We start from the raw sequence: 15686 nt of genomic DNA, 5'->3' as shown, positions 1-15686 counted from the left end.
TAAAATATAAAATTATTCAGCTAAAAATTTACAATGCTTTTAAAATCACATAGGTGATTCAACCGACAGATGAAGTACTTATTTAATGATTGAACCGTGGTTGAATCGAATCGTGGTGGAATCGATTTTATATTTTTTAATATTATATAATATTTTAATTCATAGAATAATATATAATTAAAAAATTAGGATCTAAAAAATTATATATTAATATAAATGATTAAATTATATGTTTTATTAGATAAAGGCTAATAATAATTAAGGAAATAATTGATATTTATGTGAAATATTTAAAAATGTATTTTTATTTAACTTAAAAAAATTTAAATTAAATAAAAAATAATTTAAAAACAATAATAAAAATTTAAAAAGATTAGTTCAGTTATGATTTTTCATATTATTTTTGTTTTTGATCGGTTTGATTAATTCTTAACCGATTTTCACTGGTTCTAAAATGTTTTAATTTTTTAGAGTCTTTGAATCCATCATATAAATTCGATTCTCAATTTAATCAATTGAACGGGTCAATCCGATCTTAAAAATCATAAAAAATTGTGAAAAAAGTATAAAAAAATTAATGTTATTAATATAATTTATACTGTAAACTAATTAAAAACCACTTTACATACAAATTTTAAACTAATTATCACGAAAACCAATAATTATATTTTACGCGTCAATCCATTCTTAGGTATAAAGAGTATTACACTATGAATGTTTCCCAATTAAATTCAAGAAATTAAATTAATGCAAACATATATATATATATATATATATATATATATATATTCTGATTTATATACTTAATCTCATATAAAAAGTAAGCCTAAAGTGTGTTTGGAATATTAAAAATAAATGAATTTTAGTATGTTTTCCTTTTTTTTTCCCTACCCTAAAGAAAGTTTGGCATCAGTAACCACTCTTCAGGACACGGTTGAGGAAGACTTGTTGAAATGACGGGTAAGATAATGTCATTTGTAGAATGTACAGGTAATTATTAATTTACTTTTACTTAATCTAATATATATCACTACTTTTCATCACTAAAATTTAATGTTGACAAATTATTGATGCTTTTGTCCATTTTCCACACAAAAGAATTGGGTGGTACATACTTGATGTTTCTACTACGAGACTTGTTCCAGTTTTCCGCTGCTTTTACATCATGCTTCTGCTTTTTATAAAGAGAGAAGATATAAAGCTGCATATGAATTGACAACTATGTTAGAACTTTTTCCAATACCAACCAATAGACCAAGGCACCAAACTCTTAAATCTTTTTTGTAACGACAAAAAATAATTTGATTTTTAGAACTTTATATGCATTAAGGTTTGAAAAAATCGAATAGATTTGATAGAAATTGATTTGATGAGAAAATATGATATATGAGGGTACCGTAAAGTATTTTTACACTCATTCAAATTATTTTTCTTTTGTACGTTAAAAAAATATGTAATATAGTTAAAAAATAATATTAAATATTGAGTGATATATAAATTATTATTGTATTAAAAATAGTTAATAAATTATTTTGTATTAATGTTAAATAGAAGTAAAAATAATAATTTTTAACTAAAATATGTTAAATAAAATTTAATAAAAAAGTATTTTTTAAGAAAATAATATAACATTAATTATATAAGTTTAATTAATAAATTAAAAAACCATTAAATCAAACCTCAAAAAATTAATTTGTTTTATTTTATATTTAATTTCGGATAATTTTATCTGAAAATCAAATCAAACTATCCTATAAACACTATTTTATATTTAATTAGGATAATTTTATGTGAAAATCAAATCAAATTATCCTATAAACACTCTGCATTCAATTACAAATCATCATATGTTAAATTTATTGGCCTTAATAATTTTTTTTAACATTAATAACAATTATCTTAAAATTATCAAGCCTTAAAACATGATTGTTTTTATGTTATTGGAAGACCATTAAAACTTAAAAGGAACGGGGTTAGACTGTGTACGTATCAGTACCAGGTTTGTAGACACATTCATGAACCTTATGACTTGCAACAAGATGATACAAAATTATTCCAATGATACAATAATTTGTGTGTGTAAGGTTCTAAATTACCATTTTACATAAAAAGGGTTATATATATATATATATATTATATCTGATCTGGATCTTTTTCTCGGTGTTTAGTAACACTTACATGAAAAAATTATTAAATATTCTGATATCACCATGTGCTTATTGTCCCACCAATCTTTATATAATATGTATTTAAGTTTTTAAATTTATAAAAAAAAAATAGTAACACCAATTACGTGTGATATGAAAAATTAACAGTCCCGAATCATGCCACATACATGTTCATAAATCATTTTTCTTCTCATAAGCATAGAAGAACTAGTTAAAAACAACATTGGCATCATCACTACTCACCAGCACTTGTTTCAATTTCCCTCTCGTGTCTCTGCACACTTAGCCACCCTCACCACCACCATGTTTTCCTCTAGAGGCAACATGGCTATGGCTTCACCCTCCTCAATCTTCTCTGTTTATGCTTCCATGACAGCCTCCATCATGCTCCTGCGTTCAGTAACCAACGACCTCATTCCTCAACCATTTCGTGGCTACCTCACCAACGCCTTCCGCTACTTCTTCAAGGCTCGCTGCAAAGTCCTCACCCTCACCATTGAAGAGTACTGCAGCGGCATAGCGCGCAACCATGTCTATGACGCTGCAGAGGTTTACTTGTCTACCAAAATCACCCCTGAAAATGAGAGACTCAACATCAGCAAGAGTCCAAAGGAGAAAAAACTCACCATTAGGCTTGAAAAGGGTGAAGAGCTAGTTGATTGGTTTAATGGGATTAAGCTCAATTGGAAACTAATCTGCTCAGAGTCTGAGAAGAGCAATAGTTCCAATGATCACAGCAGAAACAACCCAACAAGAACAGAAAAGAAGTACTTTGAGCTAAGCTTTGAGAAGAAGCACAAGGAGATGGTGTTGGGAAGTTACTTGCCTTTCATTCTTGAGAAAGACAAGGAGATGAAGGATGAGGAGAGGGTGTTGAAGATGCACACTCTCAATACTTCATACGGTTATGGAGGGTTCAAGTGGGATTCTATTAATTTAGACCACCCTTCAACGTTTGAGACACTGGCTTTGGAGGCAGAGCAGAAGAGTGCCATCATGGAGGATTTGAACAGGTTTGTGAGGAGGAGGGAGTATTATAGGAAAGTTGGGAGGGCTTGGAAACGCGGGTACTTGTTGTACGGCCCTCCGGGGACCGGCAAATCGAGCTTGATCGCGGCCATGGCTAACTACTTGAAGTTTGATATCTATGATCTTCAGCTTGACAACTTAGTGACCGATTCTGATCTCAGAAAGTTGTTGCTGGCAACTGCAAACAGGTCTATTCTGGTCATTGAAGACATTGATTGCAGCGTCGATCTGCCAGGGCGTAGGCATGGAGATGGCCGTAAACAACCTGATGTGCAGGTTGGTGATCTTCTTATGTATCTTCCTCTCCTATTTTATCCTATTAGTACATATTTAATTGCTATAATATGTTATGTCTGTTGAATTGCAAAGTACCTTGATTGGCTTTACATGATTCCCAACTATTCTAATTTAGTTGCTAAAGGTAGGTAGGTAACTATTCTGTCCAAGAATTATTCTTGGCTTGAAATGGTTGTCCCATAGTTCCAATCCAATCACATGGCTTGGTTCTCATTGTAGTATGCATACAAGCATTCACAAGCCTTCCTTGTCCTATACTTCTTTTTGCTGTTTTTATTTTTCTTTTTTTTAACTTCTTGTTCACTATTTACTATTTATTTACTATTTCCTCAAGAACCATTCTTTCCCTATTTATTATTTCCTCATGGGTATGTTTGGAACACAGGAAAGACAAAGGATGGAAGCTGGATGGACAGAAAATCTATCCTATGTGTTCTGTCCTTCATTTGGTTTCAGTTTTGCAGGAAGGAGGGATTAATTTTTTTTCCCTCTGAACATTATGTGTTGAGTTTTCATGAGAAATGAATGTCCTCCATAATAGAATTAGACAGTGACACATTTTTTTTTGTACAATAAAAATAGCGAAGTTTGAATTTAAGACCCCGTGCTCAAATTTCTCACTAGTTGCCGATTCGAGTGGATTAGATTCATTCTTCTTTACATCTCCCACTCTGATTAATATGTTTTCCTTTATATGTCCATATATATATTGGTACTATTCTAAAAATAGTAAATAGTAACGATCGTTTATTGAGCTAGAGTACTAATTATGTGTTCTAATGAAATCAAAATTAAACAATCAATATAATTTTGTGGATGGATGCAGTTGAGTTTGTGTGGATTACTCAACTTCATAGATGGGCTATGGTCGAGTTGTGGAGACGAGAGAATCATCATACTCACCACCAACCACAAGGAAAGGCTAGACCCGGCACTGTTGCGGCCAGGAAGAATGGACATGCACATTCACATGTCCTATTGCTCCTACCACGGCTTCAAGGTTTTGGCCTCCAACTACCTAGACATTGCCCCGGATCACCGCCTTGTCGGGGAGATTGAAGGGCTGATAGAGGACATGCAGATAACCCCAGCACAGGTGGCAGAGGAACTGATGAAGAGCGAAGATGCTGACACGGCACTAGAAGGGTTCCTAAAGCTGCTCAAGAGGAAGAAGATGGAAGGAGACGTGTGTGAGAATGATGGTTCAGATAAAACAGAACTTCACCAATCTAAAAGGTCCAAAGTTGGTTGCAAGCAGAAAAGACCAGTTTGTATCAGCAAGAGAAAAAATGGTGTGGGGACTCAAAGAAGGACAAGAGGACGTCCTTTGTAATCAGCTTAGCACCTTGGAACGGTCTAAACTCTAAAGTGTGTCCCCAAATATAGTAGTAGTTACGACTTTGCCTCGCATGTAGGTACTCTAATCGTTTACATACAGTTGATATTAAATAAAATCCGTTAACTTAGATTTAGCTCATGTTTAAATAATACAACAGATTTTTATATCCAACAATTGTCTTAGTTGGATCATGGACAATAACATATATTTTAAATTTAAATATGTTTTTATTTCCTGCACTATATTGGTTTTTGGCTTTATAAAATTACTATATTTTTCAAAATGATCTTTGCAAAATTTCATTTTTTAGTTTTGGTCCTTCTAATATATATATTTTTTTGTTTTTGTCCTTGTAATATGTAGATCATTTGCTTTTAATTCCTATCAAATTATTTTCAAAGGGAATAATTCGAAATAATCAAAATATTATAGGAACTAAAATGAAAAAAAGATATATTACAAGGAACAAAATAACAAGTACTAAAACCAAGAAAAGGAATTTTACCAAGGACCATTTTGAAAAAAAATTATACAGACTAAAACCAAAAGGACAATATATTACCGGAGCCAAAAACATATTTAAACCTATATCTTATATCAAAATGCCAATTACTCAAAGAAACATGCTAAAATTAAAAGCCAGTTGATATAGTCATAAAGTTTAACTTCAATGTCATCTCCCATACTAGGATATGGAGGCTAACTTCTAGGTGGTTGTTAGTTATAAGAACTAAGCTGCATACCAATAGCTTTTAAGATCTTTTTCTCTCTAAGATCTAGTTATAGCTACACAGTTCAAAAGACAAAATTCAGTAACCTAATATAGTTATCTACAAACCTTCACACCATTCCCCTTTCCAATGATTCAACAGAAATTGTACTCCTTCTTTCAGAGATGCTCTCCTTCCCTCTTTATAGTTCCATACTACTGAGGTTAAGTATCGCCCACTAGGATTATGTTCATTTATCTCTGACAAAGCTTGTACCACTGCTTTATATGCCCCTTCACCCAAGTCATTTTTCAACTCATTCAGCTTTTCATCATCATCTCTAACAATTTCCTGAAACGAAAAATGCATGAAACCAGATTACAAAACATTTATTGTCATTAAGAGAGAATATAGATAAATAACAGAGTGAACCAAGTTTGATTAAGTGTGACATGCAATGAAGCATGTAGACTTCAAGATAATTTCAGGAGATCTATATGTTTAACAGGCACACCTTTTCTTTCCCTTCAACCATGATAACTTTGAATGGATGCCAATCTGGGTTCTTTAGATACTCTTCCCACAATGAGCACAGTTCTGAAGCTCTCTCTTCAGCTTCCTCTTCATTATATCTTTTCTTCATTGCGTCAAGGAATGGTATAGTGTCAATTTCTCCCATTCTCTTCAAACGAATATTGCTATGAGATGATAGCTCTTTCATACCCTGCAAGTGAGAGAAAAGATTCCTATCAAGTCTTGAATAAGCAATATTGGACAGTTAAAAGTTCAAGAAAGCTTTAAGAATTGCAAAATATTTTCAGAAAATAACATAAGCAGAGAATATCCACACAATCACAGTTAGCTCTCATCTGCATAATCAAATGAACTAATGAGCCATTAAAAACATCGAGTATTACAAGTCTATTAGATGAAATAGAACTCATGAGATTTTAATTTTACTCAAGTCACTTAGCTACCTTGCTATGAATCATAAAAGTTAACAACAGAGTTAACCAAATATAGAAAAAGTGGAATTCTCTAAAAGAATGTAAATTTATAACTTACAAGACCATCTGCTTTTCAATTCATACAACACTCAAAATGGGCAAGAAAAATCACCAATAAAAACATTACCATCCCATGAGCCATGTGAAAGAATAGTGACACTGGAATGGATCTCATTGAGATGCTCTTACAAATTAATTTGAAGAATCAGTAGGAAGAAATATTAGAAAAAACACACTTACATCAACCAATGCTTTTCGAGCTTCCTGCAGCTCATCATTACTCTCACGCTCTTTAACGATTAGTGCTTGGTTCAATGCATCTAACTCTTCAAGTGACTGTTCCTTGTCTCTTAAATCCTTTTGTAAAGTATCTACCTTCTTCAGAACTTCTGCATCTTCATCATCTTCCATGTGCTTCAACACACTTAATGATCCTTTTAATTGTTGAATCTCCAACTCCAGCTCTTGTTTCATATCAAGTTGTTTTTGAAGCTGAATGATTTTAGCATGGAGTAGTTCTTTTTGCCTCTGTATAAATAGGTATTCAAATAGCATTAATACTATGTCATTCTGGTGTTGACAAGGACACTTTCGGTTATTAACATAGCTAAAAGATAGGTAACACACACCTGTTGATCTTCAGCCAGTTTCATAACATTTTCATCAGCTTTCTTTTGCTCCAGAGCAGCCATCTGAAGAGAGCTATTTTTTGTTGCATTCTGCAAATCCAATAAAAATGCCAGCAGTGTTAAACAAATCCTTCCATAAGCCTTTTAAGCACATTATTTTGAATGATTTAAGAGGCACATTGACAAGGTTCGACCAGAAATTAGAGAGAAGAACTAGAATTGAATGTAAAGAGACTATTTATTGAGAATCCCTTCTGGATCAATGCGACCCAGAGGTACGAAAGATACAATAGGGATAATTCAAGAGTCCACAAACATTCCCAAATCTGATTTACAACAATGACCCCCCCCCCCCCCAATTTATTACAGCTGTACAGTTAGTTATAAATGTCATCTCCTCAATTGTTAGTTACATTTCCCTCTATAGTTTTCCCCCTATTCCAACTAACATAGACCTTTTTAACTATAGGTCTGCTATCACAAAGCAAAAATAGATTATGTAAAAATGATTTACATAGTCCTTAATCAAAATCTTTAATGGGAGTAAACAGAATAATGGAAAAACAGAAAACCTATGGCATGAAATTCTTAGGCATACAACTATATATTGATCACTCTAGTCCCCTCTCGCTTCCCCAAATTACATTTCATTAAATACATGGTCTTTGGCATATGACCACTCAATAGAGCTCATAATTTTAATTTTACTCAACATTTACTGTTAGATATCATTTCCATCTAATCTTAAGCTGTCTCATGTGAATCTGTGACATAACAAGGGACATGATCACCTCCTAGATCAAAATCAAAGACACAAACACACAAATTACAAACTGCCACCAAGGATTGAACCATTAAATAGTGTACTTTAAAAGAAAACGACCAGCCATCCAGATATTAACATGTTTTGGATTTAGGGCCTTCAACAGCATGCATGTTAGGAAGATGACACAAGGGCTACCATGCAAGAAGCTAACACAAAAAAGAAAAAGAAACTAAACATTAATTGTCATAATTTTCCATGTCCCTTACAAATGAGAATTGTGCACTAAATAGACAGAAGATAACAGTCCTAATATCTTGTCCATACACATGGCAAGATCTACTAGCATAAAAGATTGATCTAAACATCAACCACAATAATCAATCAATCTAAAACAATAGTATACAACAGGACATGCAGCATAAAAAAGAAAAAAACACAATACCTCCTCAATTTCTTCTGCCAACTTTTTCCTTTCACTTTCATTATGTGCCTCACGCTTTTCCAAATCAATTTTCCGCAGCTCAAGCTCGTTTTTCTGAGATTCCAGTTGAAATTTAAGCTTTTCATGATCAGTAAAAATTCTTTTGAGGTGATCACTGGCACTTGACTGCATTTTCTTTATCTCTGAAGACAATGAATTATAGCATAAAACAATGTTGTTACAACTTACAACAGATCAGCAGAATTTTAAAATAATAATCAATTGTTAAAATATAAAATTGAATTCCAGCACAATATTTTTAGGAAATTAACTTAGCAATAGTATATCCTATGGTGCCAACCACTACAATGATTCAAGCAGTATATGGCTATTTGATCCTAAGGCTCAATAAAACAGATACCTGCATTATAAGTTCGAATGAGTTTATCTTTTTCATTCATAGCAAGGTTCATTTTGTTCGTAGTCTCATGGCATCTCACTTCAATCTCTTTTAAGTGCTGGTTCTTGACTTGGATAATGTTAGTCAAATTGGAGACAAGTATATCCTGCTTTCTAGCTTCTTCTTCCATACGCTCAGGTATGGTTTTGAGATCGCCCATCTTTTGCAGTTGTTCTCCATAGATATTGTTCACTTTGTAGTCATCTGCTCGGGCAACCCATGCATAAAGGCCAGACTTCTGCTCAGAATTAGCAAACCAGTCCTTTTTCCCATGATGATCTAATTCATATGTTCTTTCAAATGCCAATGCATTGTCTAAGCCTGGCCAGTCTTTCTTGAATTCCACAAGAGCAATTCCAGAGTGACCCCGGAAATTCCACAGAGGAGTGACTCGAACTGGATTGAAACCCCTGCTTCTGTACTCATCCCTCAGCTTGGTACCGGACTCACCAACATAGTGTCCATCTATCCACCTAGTTGGAATATTAACTACAATTCCAATCCAAGGCCACACAAACTGCTCATCAGAATTAACAGAAGGCTCATTTTCATCCACCGGCTTTGAATCTTTTGATGGAACATCTACAGTCATTAGATCTTTTTCCAAATACTTCACTAGAGCCAAATGATTTGCCTTGTCTCTAGCTTTTGTCATCTGTGAACTATTCTGACCCACCCCAGAAGCATGTTGAAGGAGCTCATTGTACAAATAATCCCGTTTTCTCTTTTTAGGGCAGTATGGACAAGTAAAAGTCTCATCCGAGGTTTTCACATTCTGACTTCCATTGTTCAGTTCTTCATAGGACTTGTCTTCATACTCACTAATTTCAGATTCACTAATATCAGTATCCTCATCAGAGCTTCCGTTAGCCATTACAGTTCCTACTATACTAAACCACCTGAAAAAAAAAAGGGTTAGAACTGATTGTTGTTCCATTGCTCCAGACAAATTCCATTAATTACCACATTCAGAGCCAGGGAAAAGCACTAAACTCGAATAATTTATTTCTTACATCACTTCATCCACTCAAACCCTCCATTACTTGAAAAATAAGAAATTAGAAGGTTCCTTGAAATGTGAAACGGGAACTTAGCATGGCACCGTATAAGAGACCAACCATGACACCCACAATGTAATGGGGGGAAAAACACAAAAAAGCATAACAAGCAGAACCATTGAGAGATTAATAACTTTTCCACACTAAAAAAAAGGGCATTAAATATACATATTAACCCTCAGACCGAGCATTAATCTCATAATGGGCCTAAAGAACCGAAGCTTGTGAAGATACTTAGGCTCCATCGAGAAGCCAAATACCCTCACGGTGCTTAACCCAAAATACAATATACATATTAAGCAGCATTGGAGCATTGAATCATACATTATAGACAGTCCTAATATGCATACAAGTTGATACAAAATAAGAACAAGAGCACATGCATCGTGCATGAGAGTATTGAGGAATTGGATGAAAAATGCAGAGAGAAAATTGACCTGGGAAATGAAAAATCGGAATGAGAAAATGGTAACTGAGAAGACTCTGTATATCTGGGTGGTTTTGTATTGCGTGCGGCTCACGGCTCACGGCTCACGGCTCACGGCTCACGGTGTGTGGAACGTGTGGTGTAACAAGTGACGTGGAGATTTTTCATTGGAGCGTGGAGCGCGTGGCCCCCAGGTGCGAGTACGTGGAAACAGTGTACACAAAATGCGTTCTTCGTTGCCGTTCGGCCAGCACCAGCAGAACGTGACGAGCCTAATTTTCTTAATTAAGGTGACTCTAATCATCTTATACTATTTGTTAGAGGAATGCTAATATTGCATTCTTGTAATAATTTGGTGAAAACTCTTGTAGAGTTTATGGTGATCTTGATATTGCAAAACATGGCTGAGCATTAGGAAGATCACTAATAACAATGTTTTAAATTAGATCTAAGAATGAAAACAGTTAAGAACATTTTAATCTGCAAAAAAGGGTAACAAATGATTGATCAATTTTGGGGAGTAGAGTAAATCAGTCTAAAATCGAATTCAATACTTAATAACAACTTCAATCAATCCTTATGTGGATTAAAATTAATTAATTTGAGAATATTATTAGAGATAATGATGATTTATTATAAATGATAATTTGTGATTAAATGAAAATATATTTTATATTTTTTCTTATACAATTATAGAAATGATTTTTTTTATAGTAGTTACTTACATGACAATTTATGAAAATGAGACACTGTCACTATTTACAACCAATGCCAGTCTAACCTTTTGAACGGTGGTTTTCTTTATTACTTGGAAGAATTTATACTCACTAATGATGTATTTGAGTATTTCATAAAAATGATAAAATGCCACTTTTCCGGTTTTGGTCTTTTTTCTTTTACGCATACCATATGGATTTTATATTCTATAAACAATTATAATTAAATTTGATTTTATTATGCGATACAATATTTAGATTTTTTAGTTTAATTATTATATCCATATCTTTTAAAACTACATTTATTTTATTCAAGTTGAGAATATCCACCATATGGTTATATGCTGAGACTAGTGCTCCTTCAGATTTTTCTACAATCAAAAAGTTTAAATTCAAAATCCCACTTAAAAGAAAATTAAGTATATATTATTTGAGCTAATTCTCATTGATAAATTCATGCTTGGATTTCTAACGTGCGATTAAACATTTTGAAAAAATGATCTTGAATTCAAATTATATATATATATATATATATATATATATATATATATATATATATATATATATATATTGATCACTTTAAGATTGATATTGAATATCTATTAGTTTTACTCATGCTTAACCTTTATAAAAAAATCTGACTAAATTTTTTTTAGTGTAATCTTTCTTCTAACTAAATTACTTTTTTTATTATCAGAGTTTCACTTTATATAACACTAGTACTCAAAAAATAAACTTTACTATATATATTAGAAAATAATTTTACTTTGATATTTTTTTTGTCCTTGAAGAGTGAGTTAGAAATTTTGGGCCATGATTATCCAGCGTTTCTAGCCGCCCCAACCCAGCCCACATTCGGTTCCTCTGTCTCCTATCTTCATGGGCGATTTCAGTTTGGATAGCATTTGTAGAATTGATTTTCAACCAATGTGATTTTACAGAATTGATTTTAAGTAAACGTGAACTTGTTGTAGCGTGATTTCCGCTTAACACTTACCACTTGTGTGATATCCTAGGTCCTCTTTCTCCAACGTTTCATCTAGTTGATCTCTCCTAGTGGGATAAGGATTTAGTGATGTTGTATACACATTTTTGCAATTTGATAGTTGTTTGTTTACAAAGATGAATGAAACTAATAATGTCCTACATTGCATCATAATTTATATATTTAAAATGGTGGATGCATGTTATTTTATATTGTAGTGTTCTTTTTACTACTTGAATTGGCTATGCATTTGCAATTTACACGTGTTTTCATTTAGTGTGAATAAAATTGAACTACTGGTGCTGCTACCATGGAATTGAATTATGAAATGGAAGTGCACGATTCAAAACACTTTAACTTATAATATTGCTCAAGTTTTTTGTTGAAGATCAAGTTTTGGTGAAAGGAGAAAGAGAATATGGAAGCCATAACTGAGTTGCAAGGTGCAGCAAAAGAAGTGAGTTGATGTTTAGGAAGATCAAATATGCATCTCAGTTTTATTATCAGAAGGCTGTAGTATATATGTACATGAAGCAGCTTTAGATTAGTTGTAACTAACCGTAACTAACCTAACAGGTTTGACTAACTCTAACTAGAAGCTGTTAAGATCCCCCCCTCAAGCTGGGAATGGATATTCAACATTCCCAGCTTGTTACAAAGAGTCTGAAAAACGGTAGGGGGTAAAGCCTTTGTGAAGATATCCGCGAGTTGTGAGGAAGATTGCACAGGAAGCAGCTTGAGATGACCCGAAGTAACCCGTTGACGGACAATATGGCAATCGATCTCGATATGTTTTGTTCGTTCATGAAAGACGGGGTTGGTGGCGATCTGAATAGCTGAATGATTATCACAATATATGGTAGCTGGTTCTACAAATTTGATTCGAAAATCCTGAAGGAGGTAAGTCAACCATTGGAGTTCGCAGGTAGTTGAAGCTAAAGCTCGGTATTCAGCCTCCGATGAGCTGCGGGAAACCGTGGTTTGCTTCTTAGATTTCCATGAAACGGGAGAGGAGCCAAGATATACAATGAACCCGGTGATGGAGCGTCTGGAATCTTGACATCCTGCCCAGTCCGAGTCACTAAAGGCTCTTAGTTGAGGATTGCCGACGGCGGAGAGATAAATGCCAGAACCAGGGGTTCCTTTAAGATATCGAAGGACCCTATAAGCAGCTTGAAGGTGCATATTGGTTGGGCTAGACATGTACTGACTTAATTGTTGTACTGCATATACGATGTCAGGACGCGTGTTCGTGAGGTATATAAGTTGACCAACAAGCCTCCGGTAAGAAGATGATGCTTCATCGGATAATGGGGTGCCTGCGGCGGCGTGTAGCTTAGTGGAGTAATCCATCGGGGTCTTGTGTGGTTTACAACCCAACATTCCTGAGTCAGATAGAATATCCAAGGTATATTTTCTTTGAGATAAATGAATCCCGTTAGAGGAACGCGCGACTTCAAGGCCGAGAAAGTATTTCAGGTCTCCGAGATCCTTGATTTTGAAGGTGTGATCAAGTATGGTAATCATCGTTTGTATTTCAGAACTGCTATTCCCAGTTAGAATGATATCGTCCACGTAGACTAAGATTATAGTGGTGGTTAATTCTGTAAAGCGTAGGAAGAGTGAATGATCGGATTGAGACTTGTGGAACCCGTGAGCTGTTAGAAGACTCGAAAGCTTTAAGAACCATTGACGACTTGCTTGTTTTAGCCCGTAGAGGGAGCGCTGCAAACGGCATACCAAGTTTGGATTCGGAGTTGTTAATCCCGGTGGAACCTGCATGTAGACCTCTTCATCTAATTCGCCGTGTAAGAAGGCATTGTTAACGTCCAATTGCCGCAGGTGCCATTTGTTCATGACGGCAACGGCAAGCAGAAAACGAACAGTAGTTAGCTTTGCGACTGGGGAGAAGGTGTCAAGGTAGTCAAGGCCCTCCATTTGCGTGTAACCTTTGGCCACGAGACGAGCTTTATACCTTTCTATGGAACCATTCGATCTGTGTTTAATTTTGTATATCCATCTGCACCCTATGGCCGTTTTATGTGGAGGAAAAGGAGTTAATCTCCAAGTTTTGTTTGATTGTAGAGCATCCAATTCAGCACGCATCGCTTTAATCCAGTAGTCGTGTTGGGAGGCTTCAGCATAGGAAGAAGGCTCTACTGTGGAGGTGATCGTCATGATGAAATGCTTGTGTGTGGGTGAGAGTCGTGAGTATGAAAGAACTGAGCTAAGAGGGTAACGAACCTTCGTTGAAGTGTTGGTATCGAGTGAGGAGAGAGCATGGTGATAATCGCGTAGGTATGTGGGTGCTTGTGTTCTTCGGTTTGAGCGTCTAGGCGCGGAGAAGTGGGTTCCATTGTGTGTGTTTGGCTTATGGGTTCTTGTACAGAAGGTTGTGTTGATGTAGTTTCTATAGTTGGTTCATAATGGATGTTAGAGAAAGGTTCTGGTAGAGTTGAGCTAGGTTCTATGCATGAATGTTGTGTATCAACAATCTGTGGAAAGTGATCCTCATAGAATATGACATTGCGTGATGTGATGATGTTATGTGAATGCAAATCATAAAGCATGTATCCTTTCGTGTTTGGCTTGAACCCAATGAAAATACAAGGATGAGCTCTAGGTTCCAATTTCTTACGATTAGCTTTAATGGTGCTAGCATAGCATAAACATCCAAAAACACGCAGATGAGATATGTCGGGTATATGCCCATGAAGACGTTCATATGGTGATGTGTTATGTAGAAAGGGAGTGGGGATGCAATTTATCAAATATGCTGCGTGTATTAATGCATAGTTCCAGAATTTAGGTGGCATGTTGGCTTGAAATAACAAGGCTCGTGTTACATTAAGCAAATGCTGGTGTTTCCGTTCCGCAATACCGTTTTGTTCGGGTGTTTCTATGCATGATGTTTGGTGCACGATTCCTTTTGATTTATAGTAGCCGGGCATAAGAAATTCAGGCCCATTATCACTCCGTATTGTTTTCACTCTCTTGTTATGTTGAGTTTCAATAAATGTAATGAATCCCATAATGATGTCTCATGTTTCTGCCTTAGAATGCATAAGATGTATCCACGTGAACCTTGAATGATCATCTACAATGGTTAAAAAATACTTATGACCATGCATGGATGTTTTCGAACAAGGACCCCAGATGTCCATGTGAAGTAAATCAAAATTATGCAATGCGTGTGAAGTGCTTGAGGAAAAGGAAAGCTTTTTATGTTTCGCATAATGGCACGTATTACACACGAAATTTTTATCATGATTCAGAATAGGATAATGGGGTTTCATACATTGAAGCCTTTCTGTTGATAGATGGCCCATTCGAAAATGCCAGAGATCAATTGGTATAACATTGCTCTTAGGGTGGACAATGGTCGAGCAAACAGTTTTATTGTGTTGGTCTGGAATGAGATGATATAAGCCATGTCTCTCCTCAACTATACCAATCTTCGTACGTTTGTTCGTGTCCTGTAGCATACATGAATTGGAAGAAAGAATTAGTGCACAATTAGTGGAGGACACAAGTTTAGAGATAGAAATGAGATTGAAAGTGAACGTGGGTATGTATAAGACGTTGAACAAGGTTATGGCCTTCGAAAGGTGTACTGTGCCTGAATGGGTGGCCTGTACATGGTGACCATTCGGAAGTTTTACTGCAACTGGGTT

The 15686-nt window shown here is 34.9% G+C and overlaps 2 protein-coding genes across 2 annotated transcripts; one reads left to right on the top strand and one right to left on the bottom strand.

Annotated features, from left to right (window-relative positions):
• The first annotated feature begins 2323 nt into the window (after positions 1-2323).
• LOC114391273 (AAA-ATPase At3g50940-like) lies at positions 2324-5072 on the top strand. Its single transcript, XM_028352350.1, has 2 exons — positions 2324-3473; positions 4321-5072. Exons 1-2 carry the CDS (start codon positions 2472-2474, stop codon positions 4825-4827), a joined length of 1509 nt encoding a protein of 502 aa, XP_028208151.1. The 5' UTR covers positions 2324-2471; the 3' UTR covers positions 4828-5072.
• Positions 5073-5351: 279 nt separating this feature from the next.
• Positions 5352-10289, bottom strand: LOC114390274 (protein INVOLVED IN DE NOVO 2-like). The gene is made up of 6 exons (XM_028350981.1): positions 8788-10289; positions 8388-8569; positions 7180-7269; positions 6791-7078; positions 6058-6267; positions 5352-5894 (listed from the first exon to the last, which is right to left on the bottom strand). The coding sequence occupies exons 1-6, from the start codon at positions 9761-9763 to the stop codon at positions 5664-5666; spliced, it is 1977 nt and encodes a 658-aa protein (XP_028206782.1). The 5' UTR covers positions 9764-10289; the 3' UTR covers positions 5352-5663.
• Between the last annotated feature and the right edge of the window lie 5397 nt (positions 10290-15686).

The sequence above is a fragment of the Glycine soja genome, chromosome 16, assembly GCF_004193775.1.
Source record: "Glycine soja cultivar W05 chromosome 16, ASM419377v2, whole genome shotgun sequence".
NCBI lineage: Eukaryota > Viridiplantae > Streptophyta > Magnoliopsida > Fabales > Fabaceae > Glycine > Glycine soja.
Note: the sequence above shows the minus strand (reverse complement) of the source record. Positions and strands in the feature narration are given on the sequence as shown.

What these genes read in the sequence shown, in the direction of transcription:
- LOC114391273 (XM_028352350.1), top strand. Translation starts at nt 2,472, where the DNA reads ATGTTTTCCTCTAGAGGCAACATGGCTATGGCTTCACCCTCCTCAATC. An exon ending in GTAAACAACCTGATGTGCAG is followed by an intron (nt 3,474 to 4,320) that starts GTTGGTGATCTT and finishes GGATGGATGCAG; the next exon opens with TTGAGTTTGTGTGGATTACT.
- LOC114390274 (XM_028350981.1), bottom strand. Translation starts at nt 9,763, where the DNA reads ATGGAACAACAATCAGTTCTAACCCTTTTTTTTTTCAGGTGGTTTAGT. An exon ending in TGGCAGAAGAAATTGAGGAG is followed by an intron (nt 7,270 to 8,387) that starts GTATTGTGTTTT and finishes TTGGATTTGCAG; the next exon opens with AATGCAACAAAAAATAGCTC. An exon ending in AACTGGCTGAAGATCAACAG is followed by an intron (nt 7,079 to 7,179) that starts GTGTGTGTTACC and finishes CTATTTATACAG; the next exon opens with AGGCAAAAAGAACTACTCCA.